Below are 26623 nucleotides of genomic sequence, written 5' to 3'. Positions count from 1 at the left end.
ACTCTTTCCCCTCCCTCCTCTCTCCTGCTGCCGGTCCCTCCCTCCTTTTCTCTCCCGCCCCTCGGCAGAGGACGGCCTACACCACGGTGCTGCAGGAGTGGCTGCGCATCTCCTGCCACAAGGCGGCCGACCCGGAGGCGGTGCGGCAGTACATGGCGCTGTTCCGGTCCGTGTCGCCGCAGCTGCTGGAGTTCATCGTCAACATGGCGGACGGCAACGGCAACACGGCGCTGCACTACACCGTCTCGCACTCCAACTTCCCCGTCGTCAGGCTGCTGCTGGACACCGGTGAGCCGGGGGGCGCCGAACCCGCGCCGAGGGCCCCAACCAGGGGGCGGCTGATGTTGGGCCACAAGAGACGTTTGTGAATTTATTTAAATTTTGGTGATCGTGTCTGAAATATATTCTCTCTCTCTCTCTCTCTCTCTCTCTCTCTCCCTCCCTCCCTCCCCAGGTCTGTGTAACGCAGATAAGCAGAACAAGGCTGGCTACACCGCCATCATGCTGACGGCTCTGGCTGCCTTCCACTCAGACAGCGACCTGGACACGGTCACTCAGCTGCTGAGGACGGGAGATGTCAACGCCAAGGCCAGCCAGGTAACCCACCTCCACGGCCCCCTTAAAGTGCCCTCCCTCTCTGTCTTTCTCCCTCCCTGCCTGTCTCTCTCTCTCCATCTGTCTTTCTCCATCTCTCTCTCCCTCCCTCCCTCCCTCCCTGTCTGTCTCTCTCCATCTCTCTCTCTCCCTCCCTATCTGTCTGTCTCCCTCCCTCCCTGTCTCCATCCCTCCTCTCTCTCTTTCTCACTGGATAAAATCATAGAAATATGTTTCCCTCTCTATCTGCCAGCCCTGTCCAACTGTGTCTCTCTTTCACTTTGTCTTGGAGAGAAAAGCTGGGCACACAAGATACAGATCAAAGTGGCATCAAAATGACTCACTCTCTCTTTCGCTCTCTCTCTCTCTCTCTCTCTCTCTCTCCAGGCCGGTCAGACAGCCCTCATGTTGGCGGTGAGCCACGGGCGCGGGGACATGGTGGGCGCCCTGCTGGCGTGTGGGGCCAGCGTGAACGTGCAGGACGACGACGGCTCCACGGCGCTGATGTGCGCCTGCGAACACGGACACGTGGACATCGTCAAGCAGCTGCTGGCCGTGCCCGGCTGCGACGCCACGCTGACGGACAATGTGAGTGACCGCTGGACGCCGCACGCTCAGAGAGCCGGGAGAGACGCCGGCGGGTCCGTGCCGAGGGTCCTCTCGTTCTCACACTCTCTCTCTCTCTCTCTCTGTGTGTTTCAGGACGGCAGCACGGCCCTGTCCATCGCCCTGGAGGCCAACCAGAATGACATCGCCGTCCTCCTGTACGCCCATCTCAACTTCGCCAAGCCCCCGTCCCCCGTGAGTCTCCGACGCGCCGAACCCCGGCACTATTGCAAAACCCTCGGACCCGTTACTGGTTGTTTTAGTTTATTGCGGGTGAACGGAGGGATGGACACAAAACCTCAGCCGCACAGATCAGGATCTAATATCAGCTCGGGATGGCGGTATACACTAAACAATGTTCTTTGCATTTTGCTTTCTCCCCAGGTGACCCAGAAGGCTTTGCACCTGGGCACAGCGCCTCCCCCTGCAGAAGCGAAGTAACTGCCCCCGGGTCCGACTCTGTCCCTCTCCCGTCTGCGCCCACTGCCTCCCCCGGCGCCGTGGAGTGAGTGTGTGTTAAAAAAGCTGGGGGGTGATATTGTCCCCCCATCCACACACACACTCACTCTCTCCCTCTCCCGGCCGGGGGCTCCTGTTTTGCGGCACCTCCTTCTTACCCCCATGAATCAGAGCCTCTATACCAATTTTTGTTTCGGTAATCTATATATTACAACAAAAATCCTTTCTTTTTGACTCCCATCCTAACTGCTGCACCTGGACTACAGGCGTCCATCGCACTGTGACCCACGGTGGGGGGAGGACGCCTGCGCCAGCCCCCGAACTGTAGTGTCTGAAGGCGGCTCCCTCTCCTGCGACGAGCTGCGTCCCGGGAAGGAACAGCGTGCATCAATGGGGGAGGAAAAATAACGTCTCCCTTCGGGGCCGGACACGAGCAGGAGAGACACGAAGAGACCTGAACCGCCTTCCCAGAGGGCGGACCGTCACGGGGAGAAGGCACAGGAAGCAGCCGCACCCCCGCGTCTCCGCCCGGAGCCCGGTCCCATCGCGGTGAGGCCGGCAATCGCGGGAGAAAGAGCTGTTCTTATTTTGCATCCTTCCATCGGCGTGGAAAGCATACCATGCGAGGGCACCTGCTGCGCAACTCAGCCCTGGCACGCGCGTCTCCCGTGTCTCATGCAAAAAGTATATATAGCTGATGCTTTTCTATTTAAACGTGGTGAGTCCTGCAGAGAGCGCGCCCCTCCTGCGATCCTCGCCTGCTTTCATTTTGTTTTTAAATACCAGCAGTTGCGTCCGACAAACTGTTGTTTTCTACTTTGGAAGTCAAGAATACCTCCTGTACGCCCAACAATCGCAAACTCGAAGATTTTTGTACTTTTTCGACATCGCGGTTTTCAAAATCTCTCGTTTTTTAAAAGTGACAATGTCTGTAGGATGTTTTTCCCCCCCTCGGACAGTGTCTGTCTAAACTTGCCTACACTTCCGCAGCTGGACGTCACCTGATGCACAATGTCTCGCCTGTCAGAGGAGTGAATCGAGGCCGAGCTTCCTGCCCACGACGGCCGGCTCGAGGGAGACGCGTGCGTTTCGGGAGCTCTGGCCCTCATTCGTTTTGAGTCTGATTGGTCCGCCCGGGAGGTGAAGAGGAGAGGATTGATGTGTGACTTTCGGGTGTGAAGGAGTGATCGAGGACAGTCTTATGTCAGAGTCGGGGGGGAGGTGTGCGTAGTTTTAGCGATGGCCACGGCTCTCCCCAGTCTATTAAACTGGGAAGCTGGCGGACGGCTTCAGAATCAGCTTGCTGTTGTTTTTTTAGCGGTTCAACGGAAGTGCGGAAGAGATGAAGAATGTTTAGTCAAGGAACATGTAAACCAAAATGAATGAGTATATGACAACCATATATAAAGCTATATAAGAACCTTTTTCATTATTTAAAGAACCATCACGTAAACATGAAATGTCAAGCCAAAGATACAACTCAATATAATCCACTTTGAAATAAAACAGTCACAAGTATTTAGTTTAGATCTTTGTAGTTTGTTTTTTTGTCTCACAAGTCTTTCCTAGCAAACGTAGCCTGAACGCAACCCTGTTGTATAACCGGAGTATTTTATATTTGTATAATTTAACTCTGTCTTTCTATGTATGTTTCTACTATCCGTATGCAAATCTCTATATACATCAACTCACAGGCTTGTCGATCATATATGTTTTTTGAATTGTGTAAGATGGTCACATTACTATGAGTTCCTGCTGTTGTTTTTGTATCATTTCCCCTGTGTCCTCCTTGTTGGAGCAAAAAAAGCTAAATCCCGAAACTTGTATTTATGCTGTGTATAAAATATCCTGACATTTCCCAAACCCCGTCTCTGTGGAATATTTGTGTGTCCCGTGTGATAAAAACACACAACTCCTTCCACACAAACAGTTTGTAATGAATACAATAATTATCAGCTAAAATCGATAAAGGGTCAACAGACTGAAAAATGAAATGGATCAAAGCACTGAAACCCAGATAATCTAGACTACAGACTGATAAACTGCATTTTATTTCTTCGTGACACTTAATTAATGTTTGCCTGCTATTGACATCTCTTACACAGATGCTCAGTTTCTCACAGCCATGGCGTCCTGAAAGGGCTGTTTTGCCCACATTTATTATAATATATATATATTTTTTTATTAATTTGACAATTAATCTATGTCATAAATGCCTGCTATTATGAATCCCTGGCTATTGAATTCATACAAAGGGAGGTATACCTGTACTGTACTGACACACACATGAATTCTTCATCAAGGTTACCTTAAATTCACAACGCGATAATTTCTCCCGTGTGGCTGAACCGCAGTATTACACCACACTGCGGTGACGCACAACTGCACACAAATGACGCGCCGCTGACACAAGGGTGTTGCATAAAATGTCTTCATGCTTTTTATTTTGCGGTTTATATTAAAAAAAATCATCCTTTATTTTTGAACACACTTTACAGTACCTTACAGTGAAATCAAAGGAAAAAAATATACATATATATATATTTATATATTGTCATTAACTTATAAGTTGCCTTTTAATTTCACAGAAATGAAACCCCAGCACTTGGATAATTCTCTCTGAAAAGAAAAATAATATATAATAAAAATAATATCATAAAAAATAACCTAGACTTTAGATTTCTATTGTTTTTTTCTTTTGGACACATTTTACAAGTTACATCAATATAATTTACAAATATTACAATCAGTTTTAATGGTGTTTCTTTTTTTTCCCATTAATTTGAACAAGCCTTTGATAGAGGTTCACAGATCACAGACAGACTGTTGTTTGAGGAAGAGGATATAAAATGATTTCCGAGCAAACGGAAATATTCACGAACGTCCGTCACCCTCAAACCCAGCTGCCATCGGAGACGTCACCGTGAATAATCAACAAGCCACGCCCACCGGTGGACGGAGGCTCACACGTCACTCGCACACGTGACAGACACGCCGGTGTCGATGTCTCCAGTGACATCCTAACCCTGTTCTTGTTAATACTTTCCAAGACATCGCTCGACAATATTGAACACCGAAGAAAAGATGTGGCAAAGATGAGAATAGACGATATCTATCTTCCAATGCGATTAAGTGTCTGTATGTCTGTACTATATATAGAGCCCCAGACCTCTCCTCTCCTCTCCCGCGTCCTGCGCCCTCGGCTCGCAGCCCCCCGGGGTCCCAACGTCTGCTTGACATCTCTTTGGCTGTTTATTGCAAGGAGAGAGAAGATGCCGACGCCCCCTCACGCTCTGAAACACCCGGACAGAGAGACAGGCTTGTGTCCTCTTCACTGGGAGAGGCAAACATGCTGTATTCCCACCGCCGAGACACGCAACATGCCCCTCACACCGCACTGTTCCTTCAGACGCCCCTGGGGTCGCCCCCGGGCAACGCGTACGTGACACTGGAGCAACTGGGTTTCAGGCGTGAGCGATTCTGAAAGCCTAACCAGGGAGGGATCTTGGGTCTGTGTCGCTTGTTTACTTCACTGCCCGTGCTGTGACATCACACAGCTTGAGTCAACTGGTGACATCACACAGCTTGAGACAGGCAATTCGTACATTTACAGAGTCTCTATACTCTCTCCTTTGGCATTGTGTGAGATTCGGGGCAGGTCCATCGTTATTGAACTCTAAGTGATTTTGCTCAATAAGTGATTTTAGATATGACATCACCCAACCGATATGGGCAGGTATTCGGGGGGTCTACGGTAAAACGTTGCAGGCTGGGCGAAGGCGTTTAATGTGTGCAGAATGTGAACAGAAATCTTTGGTAAATATTGCTTTTGACTTTGGGGGGAAAGAAATAGAAAAATGAGGACCAAACATATACATATATATACCAAATTATTGGAAAACGATCTTTGTCTTTTTTGAAAGCCTATTGCTGGACTTGGATCTGTTTAACTTGCCCTATAAAATCCCTCGGTTCACAAACTGGTCCCCTCCGTGGTTTGGCGCGGGTACGAACTGAGACGAGCGTCGAGGACAGGAGCTACCGAAGAGTGCGAGACACGCTTTCATATCGGTTATTCATGAGTCTACAGTGTCAAATTTGTCTATTGTCTTTTTATACAATGTAAATATACATAAAGAAAGGTTGGGGGCAGGGAGAGTGGAGCGATAGAGAAAGCTGGGGGGGGGGCGATTGCAGCGATTTAAAATCTCACCAAGAGCATTGACTCAATCTCACCACCACGAGGAAAGTTACAAAAAGAAAGTCAGGTGATGCGCTTCTTCTTTATAGAATCAATAATTTACAGTCCAACATTACAGTATGTACAAAACAAACAATAATAATAATAATAATAATAATAATAATCATAATAATAATCATAATAGAATAAATTCCAAGCCGTCAAACAGAATCATACAAAAATAAAAACTGTACACGAACCATTCAGAGAACACTTGAGGCATATTCTATTTTTTTCATTGTTTTAAAAAGGATGGCAGCAATTAATTAAATAATTAATTAATAAGAAAGAATTGCTACAGTATTGTGTTAAAATGGCAATTGTTTTTTTTTCATAACTTACCCACATCAAAACAAACAAACAAACAAACAAACACACAAACAAACAAAACGGAAAGAAAAGAGCGGCGCTGGGAAACGGGCGAACACACGCCTCTCCGCATCGGATACGGGTCCGAGCCACCGGCATTCCCAGCAGGAGCCCGACGCCCTTATTACTGGAGAGAACGGAGCGGCCCGCGGCCACCAGAACCCACCCGGCTGCCTGGCTGTCCTTTACCTGCCCCGTGGTATGAATGCCAACTTCCCGAGCACCATCCCTGCATGTGCGTGTGCGTGTGCGTGTACGAGTGCCCGGGCTGTCACACGTGTCAGCTGTGGTGAAGTGAACCCCCCCGACTGGGACCTCCGAGAAGGGCCAGCCCCGGCAACTTCAGAACCGAACCTGACGTACAGCGGGAATAATAATAAACAATAAAACAAAAACAGGAAGGTGTTTAAAACGAAGTACGTTGAACTCCGCGGTGCCGAGCATCTCGTCCTTTCAGCCTCGGCCAGCGGTGTTGGGCTGTTCTGGTGTGACCCCCACAACTGACCGTACCGGCGACTGTGAAATGATGACAGCACGATGTTGAAGTGAGAGACAGACAGACAGAGAGAGAGAGAGAGCAGCCCGGTGTTTGTAATGTCTTGTTTGCTCTCGGGAGCTCTTAAATGGCGCTTACAAACCAAACCGTGTCAAATTTACAAAACATCTCGACTAACTTTGCCGGGGATCCCCAAGTCACTGAGTATGATGTCATAGCTGTTCCCCAAATCTCGCCTTGTACCGAGCAGTTTCTATACTGGACCTATAGGACGTGACCAGTGACCTGTAGCATAGAGGTGAGTCATCCAATCCAGAATATCTCTGTTCAGCTTCATCTTCATAGACGGGTTGAAACGCCGGAACAGAGATTTGAAATTTGGGGATCCTGGCAAAGAGGCCAAATCAGAGCAATTGCGGACGCTATCGATGGGTATATATGGCACCTCCGAACTGGACAACGCTAGCGGAGCCCCCACTGCCAGAGGCCTGCACCCCCACTCCCGACTGCTTGGCTCAGGCAGAGAAATGCGTCTTTCTCTTCAAAACCGCACCGCACCGAGAAAGGCGGGGACTGCATGGAGCCGTGAGCGAATTGTATCTAGAATAAACCTCAGTCTGTCCACCGGCCCCCGTCCAGAGACTCCCGCCGAGGAGACTGAATATAGGGTCTCTCATCATTTCCTACAATCAAACACAACACAACATAAAACAACGGATTACAATATGAGCCACTAAACGGCCAAACACAAACCCGTCTCTAAGGACAGGACTGAAGCTTACACGCCCGTGTGCGCAGATTGACTATATAACACGTGACCAGCATGTTACACCATGTTCGCTGGCATACAGGGGCCTCAGAGCCGAGCGACGCCGGGAAGACTCTCCCCGATCAGAGGGGAGTCTCCCTCTCGTCTCTCTCTCTCTGGGGGACGCAGCGGCCGGTGGGGGGCTCCACGAGCTGCGTTAACTTTAAGGCAAAAGAAAAACATATTGACAGAAGCTCGGAGGCCTGTCACCCCATGCCCACCCATGAGCCTCATCCTCTCCCCGCTGCCTGTGGTTTTAATATAGGCTAGATATGGGTGACCCTCACATTTGTTTTGTATTTTAATCTGCAATACATATATTTATGTTGAAAATATGTTGTATACATTTTCCACCTACGCACGCACAATTTGGTCTACAGACAACAATAGAGGGATCACGGATTTCCACCGTCTACTGAAAAAGATATCATCTGCTCCGTGTGGATCTCTGTTCAAGAGATCTCACACGCCTGGGGCACCGACAGGAAATGACAGAATGATTTGGCAAGAATTAATACGTTTTTTGTCTGTGTGCCATATATATATATATATATATATATATATATATATATGTGAACGAGGGCTTTCCATGGGCTCGTATTGTGTGTTTTATGTAAAGTGGTTCAGCTTAAATGTTTTCATTTGACGTCTGATATCGACTGTTTATTTGGCAAAGCTGTTCGAGGCCGAATCCGGGGCGCGCTAAGCAGCAGAATCGCGCCTCAAACACGGTGCATTTAAAGAGACGAAAACAAAAGCAGCAAGAGTCCGAAAATGTATACAACTGTATAGGTGCCAATGGAGAGCCTGGTTATATTTATAACACACACACACACACACACACACACACACAACACAACACAGACACGCACACACTCCATATTCAGTCTCTGGATCGGTTAGTTAACGAACCAACTGAGAATTCCCCGAAAGAACAATAACTTTTGAAGATTGCATCTCTCTCAGACACACACACCTTCCTCCCGGTATTGCCATTTTGTGCAAAACAAACAAAAACAAACAGAACAGAGGAAGACTTACTGCTGAATTCTTAAGAGATAGCGAGGAGGAGGAGGAGACTCGAGCGCCTCCCTCCCTCCTGCGTCTGTAAAATGTGGCGTTTCATTTCTCGTTAGGACACCCCCCTGGAGGCAACTTTCCTCAGGGAAACAATAAATAAACAACAAACAAACAAACAACAGCATTGAAAACAACCAACCAAAGTAAAGGCGACTAACTGGAAATCAGTGAACAGAAGATAACAGAAAGTCCCATCTGTGATTCATTGCTTGACCATAGCTACAAGCACAGGGGCCTGTAGGGTAAAAAGGCACGTGGCCAATCAGTACAGCAGCACTCGAAGTAAAGGGAGACAGAGGGGGAAGGGCTGCGGTCCGGCTCCAGCGTCCATCTTTGTCTCGTTTCGTCCCGTCTCTGCTCGGCAAATCCAAAGGTGTCCGAGTTCCACCCGAACCCCCAGAAAATCACGGCACAATCCCAGGTGGAGTGTATCTTTCCGACAGAAATGGAAGATGCGTTCGGTAGGGTTCGCTTGCTCGTTTGAACTCCAACTCAAATGAAAAAATTAAGACGGACGGACAGACGAAGAAACGAACGAACGAACGAACGAACGAACGAACGAACGGCCAAAAAAATAAATGATCCTTTCAAGTTAGAAATGGCTTTATCCCCGTGAAATCATAAAAAATAATAAAATCTCCTCTTCAAAGCCCTATGCATCTCCGATCCCATTCCCCTGTTGTGTATCTATATATATGTATATATATATATATATATATATATATATATATATATATATATATTATGCATATATAAATATACATAGAAATATATAAAATGTCCAGAGTGCTACAGTGTCTCAAATGGCCCATAAAATAAGGTTCCTCCGATTCTTCGTTTCTGCAGTTCCTGCGTCCCACCAGCAGGGGGACTCCGCCGCACATTCGAAATCTACAGTTGCTGTGTAATCTTTTTTTATTATTATTTTGTTCCCTTTTTAAAAAATAAATTAAAAATGTCTTTTTTTTTACTTCCTGTGTCTCTTATTGGTTTGTTGTTGTCGTCTCGTTAGTCCTTGGAGTCGAGTGGCGGACAGTCCTGCCGTAGGGGAGTGGGGGGGTATGTTTGTGACGGGAAACCAGAACGAGGGCTTTGTTCCCGATTTCCCAAGTTTCTCCCAGTCAGCCGACCGGCCAGCCAATCCAACGAGCCAGCCAGCCAATGAAAGGAGCCAGCCAGTCGTCCAATGAAACGAGCCAGCCAGCCAGCCAATCAAACCAGTCGGCCACGTTCACAGTCACCAGCAGCCACAACTGCCAAATACCCCTCCGGCAGAGAGGGGTGCACAGGAGGGAGGGGTGGTGGGGGTGCAGTTGGGGTAAAAAGAAAGGGAAGGGGGGGAGGAGTTTGTTTCTCATGTCTCGGCGGGGGAGGACAGCAGCTCCTCCTCGTCGTCCTCCTCCTCAGGGCTCCCCTCGGAGTGTCCGTTCTCGCCCACCACCACCACCACCACGCCCGACTCCCCCAGGCCGCCCTCCTGTCCCGGGGGGCCGCGGCCGGCGCCGTGCTCGGGGGGCCCCGGGGAGCAGCAGTTCTCCCCCAGGTGGTTGTGGCAGGGCGAGCCCCCGTTGCCCCGGCCCTCAGGGTCCTCGCCCTCCTCCTCCAGGGTCAGCTCGAACTGGAACTTGTCCAGGCAGGCGTCGGGCTCCTTGTCCGGGTCGTCGGGGGGCGGCGAGGGGCTCTGGGGGATCATGCTCTGGTACCAGTCCCGGTTGTCCTCCAGGGCGTCCAGGATGTCCTGCGCGTCCGGGTGCACCAGGTCAGCCCACGTCTCCCACAGCGGGTGGACGATGTAATCGATGAAGCCCACCTGAGCGAGAGAGAGGGAGAGAGGGTGAGAGGGCGGTCTCGTCTCTCACACCACGCCCCCGGTGGCCGTGTGCCCCCGTCCCGGCGCTCACCTGCGACTTCTCCACCGACGCCGTGTGCTTATCACACATGGGGCTGATCTCCATGCCCCGCTCGCGCTCCTTGTCCCCCTGCCGGAAGAACTCCTCCATGATGCGGTCGGTCCACTGGCGGTAGATCTCCAGTGGCTTGGTGGGGTTGCTGAGGTCCGCGCAGTGCACCATGTTCCTCAGCACCTGGACACACGCACGCACACACGCACACGCACACGCAAACAGACACACGCATTAGACAGATCTTGCTTTGTTTTGGTGCCACATGCTGGCAGCGGGTCGTGTTGGCCACGGGAGCGGGCCGTAAGTTTGCGCGTTTGCCACAACAGAACTGGCGGCCCGGGCCGGGGCTTACGGCCCGCTCTGATGCCCCTCGGAGGACGGGCCCGTCGGCACCGCCGGCCTGTGAGGTTGGGGAGCGCTATAAAGAGCCTCCGTCCGGATGGCCCAGTGCCTCACCTGTATGCGGTCAGTGTAGTGGTCCAGCAGCAGCACCCCTGAGCTCGTCACCTTCTTGGTCTCCACCATGGTTTTGAGGTCGGCCAACAGGCTCATGTGTTTAGACATGTCGGTGGCCAGGACCTGGGAGAGAGAGAGGGAGGAGAGAGGGGTGAGAGGGAGAAGGAGACAGGCACATGTTACAGAAGTCATAACGAAAGTGAACCACAAACCCTCATGGAAAATAAACTTTCCCCTGTCCCTGTCCCTGTCTGTCCCTGTCCCTGTCTCTCTCTCTGTCTCTATCTCTATCTTTGTCCCTGCCTCTGTCCCTGCCATGGTCTCTGTCCCCATCTTTGTCTCTCTGTCCCTATCCCTCTGTCCCTGTCTTTGTCCATGTCTCTGTGTCCCTGTGCCTGTCCCTGTCTTTCCCTGTTGGTCTTTGTCTGTCTCTGTCCCTGTCCCTGTCTCTCTCTCTCCCTGCCTCTCTCGCTGTCCCTGTTTCTGTCCCTATCTCTGTATCTGTATCTGTCTCTGTGTCTGTCTTTGTCTCTGACTTTGTCCATGTCTCTGTGTCCCTGTCCTGTCCGGTGTGTCTCTGCTCACCATGTCGATGACCATCTTGCGCAGACTCTGTCTCTGCCTCTTGCTGAGGTTCTGGAAGATGTCACAGTTCTCCTCCTGCAGCAGCTTGAAGCCCACGGCCAGGTGGTGGTTCTCCAGCACCGACTCATCGTTGTACATCAGGGCCAGCTCCGAGTCTGAGGGGAAGGAGGAGGAACAGCGGCGCTTCTTAACACAGTGTGGTCCCTCCCGAGACCATCAGAAACCTAATACTGTGTCAGCAGCAGAGGGCGCCAGCGGCACTGACAGACCAGCGGGCGCTCGAGGGAACTCTACTCTGATGTAAAAAACAACAAGGTGCATTGTGGGATACGGGGGACAGCGGGACACGGCGGGCACTCACTGGTGTTGATGAGGAACTGGTTGGAGACCCCGGGGTGGTCCACGTCATGGATGGCAGCCGCGAATAAGGCGGCCAGGATCTCCAGGTCTGTGAACACCGCCTGCCCAGAGAGACCACACACAGGCGAGAGATTCAGGAGCTGCGTAGGACAGGATAGCGGCACAGGCTGGGACTCGGTGACACGGACACAGGCTACGAGCGCAGCGTGGCTAGCTGCGGTCATAGACTCTTCAGAGGATACACACATACACACACAGACACGCATACACACATACATACACACACATACATGCACACACACACACAGACACAGGTGCACACACACACACCCATACACACTCACATACATGCATACACACACACACGTACACATGCATACTCGCACAAACTCATGCACACACACACACTCACATACATGCACACACAGACACTCATGCACACAGGCACACACGCATGCGCACAAACACGCACAGACACACACACACAGACGCACATGCACACACGTACACACATGAACAGGCACACACATGAATATGCACACAGACACAGACATACACGCATACATGCACTCGCAGACACACACGCACGCACACACACATGCACAAATAGGCACACACAGGCACACACAAAAAGTACATTTGACAAAGTTCCAAAAGTGAACTGGCTTCTGCCTTACATTTGACTCTAAGAACACTGATGTTGGCTGCATGTATGATCAGCTACAATCAACGTATTGTCCCTAGACTAGTGCAGACGTGGGACTGTTTTTGTGAGGCAGCACACTGTGTGTATGTCAGCATGTGTGTGTCCATGTGTGTGTGTATGAGTGTGTGTGTGTATATGTGTGTGTGTGTCTGTACTGATGCCAAGCTGGGTCCCATGCGTGTGCTACAGTTCTGTTTACAGACTGAGCTCTGACACGTGTGCACTGAGATTCTGCCGTGCCGTGGCGCTGCGTCTTCTGCTGTAGCGGAGGTGGACGGGGACTCACGTCGAGCGCAGGCGTGGACAGCAGCACGTGTGTGGACTGCATGACGTCGGCGGCGTGCAGGCTGTTGTGGTAGGCCACGTCGGCGTGGTAGTGGTCCTCCAGGGTCATGATGTAGGTGATGAAGGTGTCCACTGGGATCTTAAAGGTCTTCATCAGATCTCGCTCCTGCAGAGACACACACACACGCGTGTAACAGATAAGACTCACTGGCTGGGAGGCAGGATAATATAAGAGTGGTACACATATTGCTCAGCTTCGATGATCTGGAAAACAGGGACATAGGAAAGGAGGAAAAGTCTGCGCAACTGGACTCAACCACTATGACGCCACTTCCTCTCTCAACATAGATATTTTGAGAATTGGATCCAGTGTGTGTCCTTCCTGTCCCCCTGCAGCTAAAAACAGGTCACTGTTGAGGACACGACTACGTTCAGATTAATCAATCGCTCGGACAGGGTTTTTCGCTAAGCTTCAGTGGTTAAAGACCAGTCAGAAAGCCTCCTCTCCCTCTCCCTCTCTTCCTCTCTCTCCCTGTCAAAGCTACCGTCTTGGCTTTAATCTGAAGCCGCTGAGGAGACTTCAGTGCACATCCCTGAAGGAGACTGTGACCTACATTTAGACTCCCTGCTGGAAAAATTCGTAACGTAACGTTTTATAACAAGGGAGTGGGCTTATGCAAGTGCAATCCACACAGACACACACGCACACGCACACACACACACACACACACGCACATACAGACACACGCACAGACACATACACACACGCACAGACACACAGACACACACACGCACACAGACGCACACAGACACACACACACACACACACGCACACAGACGCACACACACACACAGACACACACACACACACACGCACACAGACGCACACACACACACACACACACGCACACAGACACGCACACACACACGCAGAGACACACATACACACACGCAGAGACACACATACACACACAGACACACACGCACACGCACACGCACAAACACGCACACAGACACGCACACACACACACACACACAGACACACACACACACACGCACTGCAGATGGCTGTCATTGCCGTGGGATACACAGACTGCCGCCCCCCCCCCACGTCCAGGAATTTGCATGCACACGGTTTGTGGTCCATGTTATGAAATAGAAAGCTACAACGGCGTTACATAAACACAGATCTCGCCTCCCTGCCCTCATCACCTCCCACCTGGCATCAGATCTGATAGGTTGAGGGGGGAAAGAAGGAGAAGAATGAAAAATAGAGATACTTTAAAGGCGTGGTGGTTCCAGTAAAAGGCAAAACTCCCATCTGGAGAGAAACCAGTAGCTGGCACTAGCAAGCATTTAAGGTCATTAACCTGTACTATTCCTGTCTTGTCAACGGAGGTGTTCCGACGCAAACCCTTCTCAATAAACCGCCGCACAAAGATACTCCACAATATCGACCGCCTCTCCGTCCTCCTCGGATGGGCGTATCAAGTCAATCCCTTCCCGATATAATGAGTTATTATTCACAGACCGCGAAGCTTAATGAAAAGCGTCCGCCGTCTGGGGCCTCCGTGTCGTAAACAGACTTGGATTGTGTTACTGCCCAGCGGCCCGTCAGCAGAGCAAACTCACCCTCGGGGGTCAGTCTATTCTCTCTGCGGCTTCTCTCCCGCCTTTGTGTGTGAGAGCAAACGACAAACCGCCACTGCAAGAGACATAGCGGGTGAGATGCCTACCTGAAAGATGGCGAACATTATACAGCTGAGTGGTCTGTTGTTGGAGAACTCGGCCACTCGAAAGATGTTAAGGCCCCACTTGTTCAAGTCGTCCAGCTCCTGATTGAAACACACAAACAGACCCGGGTTAGAGTCACACTGACTGCGACACCGGACACAACTGAACATCAATCACTCAACGTCTATGCACTCTGGGGACACGGTGAGATAAAATTAGAACAGAAAAAAAGCTTTTACACATATTTTTAAACACACAAAGTGTCGGGGAAGGAAACGGGGATTGTTTAGCTTCATTTTTATGAGCATTGGTGAAGCATCTAAGCAAATACGGTGCCGGTTTCACAAGTGCAGCTACACAAAGGCGTTCGAGCTCACGGGCCTGTCTATGCAAATGCACTCTTAACATTGTTATGACTGTTTATGTCCCGGCAGACACCCTCACCCCGGGCAGCTTCACACTTTCAAAGCATGCACCAAACACAATCAGTGCAGTAAGCGCCTGTCCTGGTTTAGGACGAGCGAAAACGAGGGCGAAGCGTAATCGAGTTCGTGGCCCGGCGGGAGGAGCAGGCATGGGGAGGAGCAGGCCCGGGCAGGAGCGCGGTGACGGTAAAATGATTAAAGCGCTAAAAATACGCGTTCGGGAGCATGGGGTAAGCAGATCTTGTTAATAAGACTGCCGAGACATCCGGGACATGCCGGCCGCGGTCACGGGCACTTAATTACATAATCAGGCAACGCGAACGAAAGACGCAGCGACGGGCTTGTGTCTGTTGTGTACCGGGAGTCTCTCTTGTGTTTCGTGTGCAATGTGACAAACATGCAGTGTGTTTTAGTCTCCCCGAACTGAATAAGAGATAGGATCGGTCAGACAGGGAGCCAATCTGAGGGCCGAACTAAAATAAATAAAAATTGGCGATGGTACGTATTCTGACCAACAAAGTTCAGCGCAAGTCCACAGCGAGCCATTTGAGGTGAGGGCTGCCAATCGCTTCGCACACAGTTGTATCAGACTGTTTGTACTTCTCTGACGGGCCGGACACCAGGGTTTTACACCAGAGTAAAACACTAGGGTTATTGCTTTCTCTAATCCGCCCGCTGGGATCAGATGCATCCGATAAATCCGGCAGCGGAAAACCCAGGCTGCGGTCTGAGACTGACGCAGGAGTGTTTATCTTGTTTATTGAACTATTTTATATAATTTTGTTTTGATACACAAGCCGTCTGATGTAAGAGAGCGCCGCGCTGCATTTAAATCATTCACCTGGTACGGGTCAGAGGATTAAAAGGAATTAAAACTTTCCAAATTAAAAACCGCAGCAGGCCTCGGGCACAGTGACCTCGCCGGCCATGGGTTGTTTTCCGTGTCTGGGTTCAACTCTTTGTGCGCTGGTGAAATGTGTCTCGGAAAGTGCTGTGTGTGTGTGTGGGGGGGGGGTAGGTACGCACCCTGGCCAGCGAGTCCTCCTGGTCGGTCTTGACGCCGAACCTGGGTGCGGTGGAGTTGGTCAGGCTGGAGCTGTGCATGAGCTTCTTGACGCCGCTGATCTGACACATGGGCTGCTTCTTCTTCTTCTCGCGCTCCTTCTGCGTGGGCGACGGGATCTCCACGTCGTTCTGCTTGTCTGCAGGGGAAAGAACAGGCATGGGCGCTGGAGTCAGGACACCGCCGTCTCGTCTCGGTCATGGTTCCAGTTCTTCGGCTCGGTGGGACGGTGTCAGAGTCGAGGGGCCGACCACATCGGAGATTTGCGGCCGTCGGGGGCTTGAGCGATTGGTCGTGTTAAGACACATTCGGGATGATCCTACCCTGTGTTGCAGTGTTTCCCCTGGCTTGGCCCTTTCCCCCTACATGCATAAATCATTTCTGTGTAAAACAATCATAATTATAATAATTATCAAATAGGAGGCGGCGTTCCCACAATGCCACTCTGTAGCCGGTCGGGGATTTCTCACCGGCAAACGCAAACCAGACTTCAACAAAACGACTTCTAAACCCCGAGTGTGTCCACAAGGGCTCAAACGACCGGAGAAAACAAACGCTTTGGCAATCGCCGGAATAAAGTTTGGCTGCTCCTTACCTATCTCGGTGGACAGAGGTCCCGAGCAAACGCCTTTACAATGCCACAACTGCGCATCGCCGCCTGCTGCTGTCTGTCCTTCCCTTCCTCTGTGACCTGCTACAACAGTCTCCCTCACCATACCTGCTTATCTGGAAATTAATTCAAATCATCTGTGTGGAGGCGGCATGTTTTGCAGCCTGCACAGTCCTGCTGCCTCTACCGCTGCGGTCGCATATGGGCAGGACAGCTTTTCAAATCTGCCCGGCTCTGGGGCGGAGAATTACAATCACCACATATATTATTTTGCTGGTTCATTTTCCAGGCCACGTCTGGCTTGATTGAGAGTCTTTAAACCGAAAAAATTATTGGAAAGACTTTGGGAATAGGTGCAAAAAACATCTGTCTGATGGAGCCTAAAATTAACATTAGAAATAAGATGCTCTAGAGTGAGATCTCAGGATCCAATTAACACCTAGTTGGCATTCCTGCCCCTGCCGCATAACGGGTCTGTAGTTTATTTTAAGCAGCGCCGGCACTGAATGAGAGAACCAGGATGTAGCGCGAGGCGTTTCGAGGACAATGACTTCACAGCCAGCGAGCTACGGCAAACTCCCGACACCAGCTGCCCCCACACCGTCATGGCAGGGGAGGGAGCCGTGCGGTTTTCAAACACGGACTTTAACCCCGAAGGAAACCCACTCACCCCCGGGAACGCCACAGTAACTCTCTGTGCTCGGTCACGTGCCGACAGGTCAGCGGTAGAGGCGCTCGGCTGGGCTGCAGAGAACCCGCATCTCTCGGTTATAAAACTACGTGGGTTTTTCTTTCGTTGAAAAGGCAGCGGACCAATCTGAAAGCCGGCCAAGCCGCGTCCTCAGAAACAGCGCTGAGGAGAGGTGGTGGTGGGGTGGCTATTTCCATACGCATTTGCTTAAAGGGCTGAGGTTCCTGCGTTTGACGTCAACCGGTTTTATCTGCTCGGCCTCTTTATTTCCCTACGCCTGGATTTTGATGAAGTGGTGCCGCGGCACGCTTCCCTCTGTGTCTCCAGTGCTGGATTCCTCTGCAGGGTGAGAGAACAGCTCGCCGCCCCCCCCCCCAGCATAACACCGGGGCCGAAAACGCAGCGCAGGTTGGGACCCGGGACGACCAGGGCGCGCTCTGTCCTTCGAATACTACAGAAACAGGGTGGGCAGTTTTGTGGCAGGTAAGGATTGTTTACAGTGATCTGAACACTACCTCAGCACATTATTATTATGATTTTAACTAAAACGGTTACATAACACAGGAAAGCAGGGGAGGCAGGGCAGGCAGTCACAGCTGCGCCACATCCCTGTCCGTTTCTAAGGGTTGTGCCACTCCCATTCGGCTAATTGTTGCCTCAAAGGGACGGATTTAATGACCAAGGCCTTGGCAATCCTCTAAAGCCTGTATAAGCCTGATGGGCACCCCGGTACCAGGCCCATGCTGTCCCACGAAGAATGCAAACCCACAGGGCTGTTGTGGGGCCGGCCGAGAGCTATTTGAACGTGCCACAACACCTCCCACACCGCCTCGGCAGATCAAGGACATACGAATCGTGTTTTGCTGCCAGCGGAGCGTCCGTGTCTCGAGCCGGGCAATCCAGCTCCGACCGCTGCGGCCCGCCGACACTGAAGGTCAAGTCCTTGTCGAAAATCTCAGAGTGCCTGCCATGCCACGTACGGCCAGACGGTGGCACTGCAGGCGAAGAGAAGTAAGTCGGAGATGTTATGTATGTGCTAGACGTGTGTATCTATTCTACAGCTCCATTGTGTTTGATAATGGCTACCAATATGCCCTTGTGAGCAGAGCAGAGCAGAGCAGAACAGCACAGACGAGGACAGAAACACAGTTTCAGCGGCACGCGTGTCTGGATCTGGGAAGATGGACCCCCTCGAGCAGCAGGGCTCAGATTTTCAGGGCTGACTCTATGGAGAAGGGCTCTGGCTCAGGGGACACAGGGGGCCCGGGGAGAGCCAGTCGGTAACTCACCTAGGAACGTGCTGGAGATGTACTCGGACACCTGGTTGCCCGACCTGCTCATCTCTGACAGGTGGGTCAGCTCACGGTTCAGCATCCTCTTGAACTGAGGGGGAAGCAGAGAGAGAGAGAGAGAGAGAGAGAGAGAGAGAGAGGGGGGGGGGGGGGGGGGGGGGAAGACATGTTTACCAAATGCTGAGAACTCCCAATTACCGTGGACCAAACACAGAGACAGATACTGGGGTTTTTTGGTCGGGTACGGTGGCATTTTCGGTTGACTCTCCACCTTCACCACCTGCACACGTTTTGCTGACGTTTCCCACAACCAGGAGACCTGTCTGTGTGCGGTTCAGCGGGACAGGGACGGGCCCCAGCCTTGAGTTGCCGTGAGTCTCTCCCCAGCCCAGTAGGAGAAGCCGGGGGCCACGTTTCTGTCACCCAGATACAGAGCAGCCTCGAAACAGAGTAGACATGTGGAAAACACCAAGCACTAAAGGGAGCATACATAAACAACACAATTACGAATTATGAATGCCGGACGGGTCTTCAGTTCAGCACACTCACTACTCCTACTATCTATAGATAGATCTGTAAGCATCTAAGTGCAGAGTGCTTCCTCTCTGACCCGCAGCGCAGTGAGCAGGGATTGGAGAGACTCACAGGGGCTTCAGAGTGACAGCGCCGGGTCGCTCCCACGCCCCCGGCCTTCACGCCACGTAACACAGCACCGGCATGGGAACGCCACACCCGGTCAGACGAGCGGGAGACAGGCCCCGAACGCCTCCTGAAACTAAGCGATGAGTAAAGACAACGTAGGGGAGTTTGTTTCTCCCCCGGAATACTCATGTCTGAATCAGTAAAACCAGGACGTCTGCCAGTTCTCATACGATGCACAGAATGACAATCAATCAGTTTGCACGCTCGCCAACCCCCCCACCCCCCCACACACACACTGGGGGTCTGTCCCTCAGTTGCCAATCCACAGAAAAACAGACCTTTCAGATACGCACACAGCCCGAGCGATAATGACACTACAAAGAGCGCAGATGAAAGGATCTCGGGCAGAGCTGAAAGCAATTTGTTGGTTGAATCGAATTACAACCCCGAACTCCTTAACCGAGAACAGACGGGCCGGTCAGACCCATGCATTTCCGAGCACTGGGGCCCACTCTCTGTAACGCATTCGACACAAACCTATCTACGCAATGTGTGTATCCTACAGAACCCCCACGTCCCCTTGTGCAAAACCTCGACTTTTCAATCCTCCTCTTCAAACACCGCTCAGGAAAACATATGCTTTTCTATTTTCGTGACACAAATCCCTTCACTTGCACTTCACAATCTTTTCCAAGCACTTGCAGTCCCAGGCAAGACCGGGAACACACTTTCGGGATACAACAGTCAATAAATACTTTAAGAAAGAAAGACAGATAGAAAGAGAGACAGCGAGACCTTGACTCTTGAAGTGCGCGTTTGTTTGACTGATGTATATCTGGGTCTATATGTCACCCGGACTGTTATCTAGAGTTGCCTCACAATTTGATAACGCCTGCTATGCATCCTCCCTGCCGTTCATCTCCTCTTACCTTGATGTAGCTCCAGGACACAGAGAGCAGGTAGTTGATCTCCGGCATGGTGATGGTGTCAAGACTCCCGGACGGGCAGAAGCAGCGAGACGTGGCTTTGTGTCACAGATTACAGATGCTGGCCTGGACGTTGATGGTCAGAACGGCTACCTCTTACTCTGTCTCTCTCTTTCTGTCCCTGTCCCTCTCTCTCTGTGTCTCTGTCTCTCTGTCCCTGCTGTCCTATGTAGCTTATCACAGACCCAGGAGGGGAGCAAAGTGGAGGATTGAGAAAATAATCTCACGTTTTCCTAGTCATCTCTCTCTCTCTCTCTCTCTCTCTCTCTCTCAAGTGCTTGCTTGGATACTGTGTTCTGTGTCTGTCAACTGCAGAGGTGCTCCCAGATGTTTTCAACTCCCGTCGTGGGCGCGGGAAATGACTCCGATTGGCCAGCAGCGACCGGGAAGCAGAGGCCCCGCCCACTTCTCAAAGCCACCCCCTGGCTCCCATTGGCTCAGGCAGCGCCTCCTTTGAACTGAGTGCACATCTAACACAGTCTACAGATTTTATCCCATCGAACAATAAACAGCCATCAGGAAAGTGCAGGATCTGAGGCGGGGGTGGGGGGGTAGGGGTGAATTGGAGACGCACCCCCCGGGGAACCGGCGCTTTGATGTCTGGAGGCTGCCGGCCGCACCGCTCGACTCGAGACCGGCTGTTTTTTTTTTAAAAGAGCAGGAGGATCGATCAGTTAAGGATCAAACCGCAGGTCTCCTCTGCTAACCACACACACGTGCTCTACAGAGTATGAACACAAGACTTCCCTTACAGCTTGGTTAGGGGAGTGCATGTGTGTGCGTGTGCGTGCAGGGGAGAGGTGAATCAGAAATGAAAATTGTTGGTGCATTGTTATTTGCATGGTTCAGTCACACAGCACTGCAGGACAACAGATATAGGGTGTGTGTGTGTCAATACTGCAATGCACCTCAAAGAGCTGTTGGACCCGATCGCAGGCCCGGACGGCGGACAGACTCGGCACCGGCACCGGCACTGCCCTGGAGAGTCTGACTCCGGCTGCACAGCGGTCTGATCCACGCTGGGTCTTGTCAGCGCCCGCTTGGGACGCAGTGATGAAGCACAAAAGCAAATCGCATTTCCTCCGCAGCTCCGTCCCTGCAAACTGCGCTCAGGCCAACCGTGAAGCCGCCCCCAGCGCCGATGCTGGCTTACATACAAGAGCCCCCACAGCTCGTATGACCTAAAATGACTCAAGCGTGCTCTGCGATTGGATCCCGATTCCCTACGATTCCTGTGTTTAAGCCTCTGCTACTCTGTGCATGAAAGTCACAGCACGGTGCCACAGGCAGAGAAGGACTGAACTGATCCCGGTTATCAAATCAGATCCTATATTTACACATATATTAACCTGGTTAGTGGACTGTAACGACCGACACTTTAGTATCTTTCTTTCGATGTATTGATTTGATCTTTTTCTCATATCCTAGTCTGAATGCTGCGTATCTTTCCAGCTTTCATTTTCCTGATGAGGTTTAACTTCCAGCCGAACACAAAATGCTAATCAGAACGTCTCATGGGGGAGGAAGTGTAGCAGGGGACGCAATTAAGAGTCGCGCAGCGCTGTGGGAGCCGCTGACGCAGCCGCCCCAGTCATCCCCCGACACTGAGCAGCTCTGACCTACATCACCGGCTTCCGTGACCCAGTTTCCTCTCTCTGCCGTGTCCTTCCCTTTGAACCCTATTGGTTGCAGCCAGGGCGCCGGTTCGATTCGGATTCACTACCAAGAACAAATAGTCAGGAGGGAAAAGCCAACGACGTGTCAATCTAGGTGCGTATTCACGCTATGCCCAGGTCATCAGGCTGTCTGGTTGTGTGCTTTTGCGAACCAGTTTTGAACCAGTGAACCCAGTATGAGACTCGGCTCTCGGTTCATGGTTGAGTAATGAGAGGCATTGTGTGGGTCTTGATACACAGCAGTAAAGTTAAAATACTAAAATAAATGAGAAAAAAGCAAGACATGACATTGTGTGCAGATCTATATCATTTTTTTAAGTTTGACATTACTGCCTTAAAATCAAATTAAATAACTCGAAACAAACTACCATCAGTGTCACTGTAATGCAGTCTAACACGTTTGCCTGTAGAGAGATATTATATTTTGCATGATTTATTGGTATATGACTTCTGACTTATGTGTGACAATAGTTAGCATCACATACGTCACCAACCTGTTGGTTCATCAATAACACTAATGCGACTACATTATTTTCAACCTCCGCCATTTCTAACAACACGGTCCGTTTCCCGGTCACAAGTTCGTGGTCAAAGGTGGCTTAACCTGGTTGTGTTTTGGTCAGAACACGAAAACACAGCCCTGTTCTGATTGGTTCAATCAGTTACCTGATGCACTGCGTCGACAACGCAAGGACGTGACGCGTCATTTGCCGGTACTCGTTTTCCTGCTGCGTTCACTCAGACCTGTTGCCAGTAAATTGGCGGCATTGAGACTAGGACCCTTGCTGGAAAATTGCTGGTGTCGAAATGCCGGCAATAACCCTGTCACACAGACCTTGCCGACAACAAATTGCCACCAAAAAGCCGGCAATTGTTTCAGTGTGAATGGGGAACTAGTTTAGGTTTAAATGTGTAAAGCAAAAAAACACAGGGATATTTTAGCCATTCCATTAGTTTAGCAAAAAGAAGTCCTGGAGCCCAAACCGATATACAAGCAAGTGAGAGGTCGGTCGAAACTGTGGCATGAGCTGAAGCCAAATAAACAATGGGGGGGAAATAGAAAAAATTAAGAAAGACAGAAAGGAAAGAAGGAAAACATCAGTCTCACTCCCCAAGCAGCTGTGGAGAAATTGGAGACAATACCCCCTTCTGGCCCCCTGACCTCAACCCCCCCGCACATTCCCAGCACCCCCCCGCAGTTCCCACACCGAGGGGCTACACTCCCGCGCTGACAGGCCCCCCCACCACGGCCTCTTCTGCCTTTTGCGGGAGGAAGCGTCTGGGGGGCAGTCGGGCTCTGCGAGGGTCTTCACACAGCCTCTCTGGTCTGGGAGAGTGGGGTGGAGGGGGGGGAGCGTATGTGTCTCCTGTAGCCGGTTATTGATAAACGCAGTAAAGTAGGTCAGGAACAAAGCGCATCTCTTTCCAAAAAGGTCACGTTTTCAGACGGGGCTCCGAGGCGTCGAGCAGGGGGGCCGTTTCACGTCCCCAGATTACAGACCCAGTTGTTACAAAACGCCCCAGCCCGTCCTCCTCCACTCTGCCCGTCCTGCACTCCTCTCCTCCTCGGGAGAAGCCGCTCGGCTCCGGTGACCAATCCCATCGCACGGAATAATCTCCATGGCAACAGGCAAGGTCTCCCTAGCAACTGCCTCCTCACACGGTCCTGCGATGCGAGAGGGACGCCGGCGCTCAGCCACGCAGACCGGGGCCGGCACAGGGGAGTCGCTGGCCGGACAGGGAGGCGTGGCTGTCCTCCGTGACGGCTTCTCCTCCGAGCAGAGCCTTTAATTTCCACGGCCATCGACGCTCACAAAGCCGCGCTCTACTGGATCTCTGCCTTTCCAGGTAATCGGCTCTCACCTGTTTAACACGTGGGTCTGTCGGTAACACCTTTCTGACCTAATTGTGACGTTAATCTCCGACCCTGTGGCGTCGTGCCACGATGCCCCTGGGGTTTATCAGCAGAGGGTTGCCACACAGCCTCTCGGCTCCGACCCAAGGACCTGGATTCTAGAAACATCCACCTGCCGCAGACAGGAGCCCATACAGAATGTGCCGACAGCAGAACCGGGTCGAGGCGGACACCTGGTATAATGTCCCCCTGGTAAATGTGTACGCTACATCGTGGGGCTCAGTTTGTGGTTCATGGGAGCTTGGGCGGCTCACTGGGTCATTTCCACAAAAAGGAATTGTGCAGGCGGCACGCCACCAACCACACAATCAAATCCAAACACAAACCCAGCTCACTGGAGTGTGTTACGCATCCCGTCCATAAGCGAGGTGATCTGTAGCCCACTGCAACACCAAAATGAAAGCACGAGCTTACACATCTGTGCAGGGAATCGGTTCACAAATCAAGGGCACAATCTGGGCCGCAGTGGGAAGCTCGTTCACGCTCGGCGCAATGTGGCAATCCACACTCACCGGGAACACACGTCAGCCGCTCTCCGAGTTGGCCAACAAAGGAGGCCTGACTCATGCCTTTTGCAAGGGAGTGCTTGGGCACAGCGAGGAAGCAGAGAGTGTGGAAATGATGTCAGGCGAACGTGTTGTGTTTAACGCTGGCCGAGGCCGCTGAGGGGTCCGGATTGGGAGTCTGGGCGGGGGCAGTGCGGTGGGGAGGTGCTGGAGACCGCGCCGGGCCCCCTACATATAACTCGGTACGGCTTGCGTGTGGCGCCCGCAGTGCTACACAAACATGCCATTGTACACAGAGGGGCATGAGACACTCCAGTCAAGTACAGCAGCCACTTAACAAACGCACAGCAGAGGGCTACTTATCGGTCCGAAAGCGGATGTTTCTGACTCACACCTATCTGAGTTTGCCGGCTCATCACTGAACACAGTCTGTTCACGGTGAACCCAATCTACGGCACCAAAGGCAGTAACCATGCCGTGTAGCACGTCTCAGATCACGGCTTTTCCTCGCGCTCTGTTGCCATCTGATCCGTGACTCTGGTAAGTCACCTTGGCCGAGCTGCGACAGGATGAATTAATGATGAATGCCATGACAGCGTTGCCCTGCCTGAGCTTCCCAACCCCAAACCTCTGGCCCACTGAGAGGCGCACCGAGAGCGGCACATAACCACGGCCTCCGCGATTCCCTGCCAAGAGCAAACTGGCAGCATGGGGCCTGGGGGGTGTGGGGTGGTATGCAATCTTATCAGAATATGTTTAGTTTACCATTTTTTAAATTAAGCATTTCCTCAACCTCCAGCGTGCCAAACTGTAAAAACATAAAAATAAACAACCGTGAGAGAAAAAAAACAGCGACGCACAGAGCAGTGGAAAAAGCAAAACGCAGCCAAAAAGAAAAAAAGAAAAAAGGCAGAGCAGTTTGATCAGAGACACATGTCAGAGTCTTGCCACTGAGCCGATTTCTGTGCTGGGGGCACTGGAGGGGCGGCGGGGCCTGGCCTGGTAATCAACAACCCACGCCGACAATTATTACTTTTCTACAGGACTGTGTTTGGGTGTTCTCCTTTATGTGCCTGGAGTTGTGTAACATACATACAAATAAGCTGACTCACTTGAATACAGCAGAAGGTATCTGCAGAGTCACATCCCCCCTCCCTGCCTCTCTCCCTCTCCCTCCCTCCCTCCATCCCATCCTCTCTCTCTCCCTCCCTCCCTCCTGCCCCTCCATCCTCCCTCCCTCCCTCCCTCCAACCCATCCTCTCTCCCTCCATCCATCCCATCATCTCTCCCTCTCCCTCCCTCCCTCCTATTCTCTCTCCCGTCCTCTCTATCTCCCTCCTTTCCTCTCTTCCTCCCTCTCTCTCTCGCTCCCTCCCTCCTGTCCTCTCTCCCTTGTGACCTGACCATTACTGCCCCCCCACACCCATCCCTGCCCCCAATCACAGCCACCCACACTCTTTGAGGATTGATCATCACGACACAATCTCTCTCTCTCTCTCTCCCTCTATCCCTCTCTCTCTCTCTCTCTCTCTCTCTCTCTAATACATTAATTCAGTCTATCGATGCACCTAGTTCAGTCCATCACTGTTTTTTTTTTGTTACGGCAAACAAAACAAGAAAAACACTTAACATGTATCCGATCATGTATCGTTTGTAAAACATGCCATGAAATAATAAATCTCTAGCAGACATGTGGTTGCTCCTACATCAAACACACACGCACGCACGCACACACACGCACTCACACGCACACGCACACGCTCACACACACACGCACACGCATGCTGAGCAAAGAAACACAGCCAACTCAGAACTAACTCAGAATCACACGATACACCGTGAGCAGAGGGAAAAAGACTTCCACACACACGTCTTTTTGTGTGTCCAAACAGACACGCGTGTGTGGAATTCGGCTACAGGCCCCATCACACTCAGACACGTGGGATCTATAAAAAACGCGGCCTGCGTCTCTTCCGGAGGGGAATCTGAAGGTGTCAGGCGCCTAGATTTCTCTCCTCACGGACCAATCTACAGTCCTACTACAGTCCCCCCGATCAATACTCCTTCAGTCCCACCTCCGTCCGCGACACGGGGGCCGAGTCGGGTTTCGCCCCCATAGCGGGACGGGACGTTAG

At 51.5% G+C, this 26623-nt stretch overlaps 2 protein-coding genes across 8 annotated transcripts in view; one reads left to right on the top strand and one right to left on the bottom strand.

Moving 5' to 3' along the window:
- Positions 1-3522, top strand: part of kank2 (KN motif and ankyrin repeat domains 2) — a 57553-nt gene extending 54031 nt beyond the window's left edge. For all 6 annotated transcript variants that reach the window (XM_066707880.1, XM_066707879.1, XM_066707878.1 and 3 more), the window contains exons 9-13: positions 69-288; positions 455-597; positions 982-1182; positions 1297-1395; positions 1585-3522. In XM_066707880.1, coding sequence (XP_066563977.1) covers positions 69-288; positions 455-597; positions 982-1182; positions 1297-1395; positions 1585-1641 — 720 coding nt within the window. In that variant the 3' untranslated portion in view covers positions 1642-3522. The remainder of the gene's footprint in view (positions 1-68; positions 289-454; positions 598-981; positions 1183-1296; positions 1396-1584) is intronic.
- A 608-nt stretch (positions 3523-4130) lies between these two features.
- The window catches only part of pde4a (phosphodiesterase 4A, cAMP-specific), a 51057-nt gene continuing 28564 nt past the window's right edge, over positions 4131-26623 (bottom strand). Inside the window, exons 7-15 of one of the 2 annotated variants that reach the window (XM_066707875.1) lie at positions 18761-18854; positions 16134-16309; positions 14685-14783; positions 12950-13114; positions 11959-12097; positions 11598-11752; positions 11013-11135; positions 10554-10736; positions 4131-10462 (exon numbers count right to left, since the gene is read on the bottom strand). In XM_066707875.1, coding sequence (XP_066563972.1) covers positions 10007-10462; positions 10554-10736; positions 11013-11135; positions 11598-11752; positions 11959-12097; positions 12950-13114; positions 14685-14783; positions 16134-16309; positions 18761-18854 — 1590 coding nt within the window. In that variant the 3' untranslated portion in view covers positions 4131-10006. The remainder of the gene's footprint in view (positions 10463-10553; positions 10737-11012; positions 11136-11597; positions 11753-11958; positions 12098-12949; positions 13115-14684; positions 14784-16133; positions 16310-18760; positions 18855-26623) is intronic. The other variant, XM_066707877.1, reaches the window with a different exon arrangement.

Source organism: Amia ocellicauda, chromosome 7 (assembly GCF_036373705.1).
Source record: "Amia ocellicauda isolate fAmiCal2 chromosome 7, fAmiCal2.hap1, whole genome shotgun sequence".
Lineage (NCBI taxonomy): Eukaryota > Metazoa > Chordata > Actinopteri > Amiiformes > Amiidae > Amia > Amia ocellicauda.
This window is presented reverse-complemented; position numbering and strand designations above follow the sequence as displayed.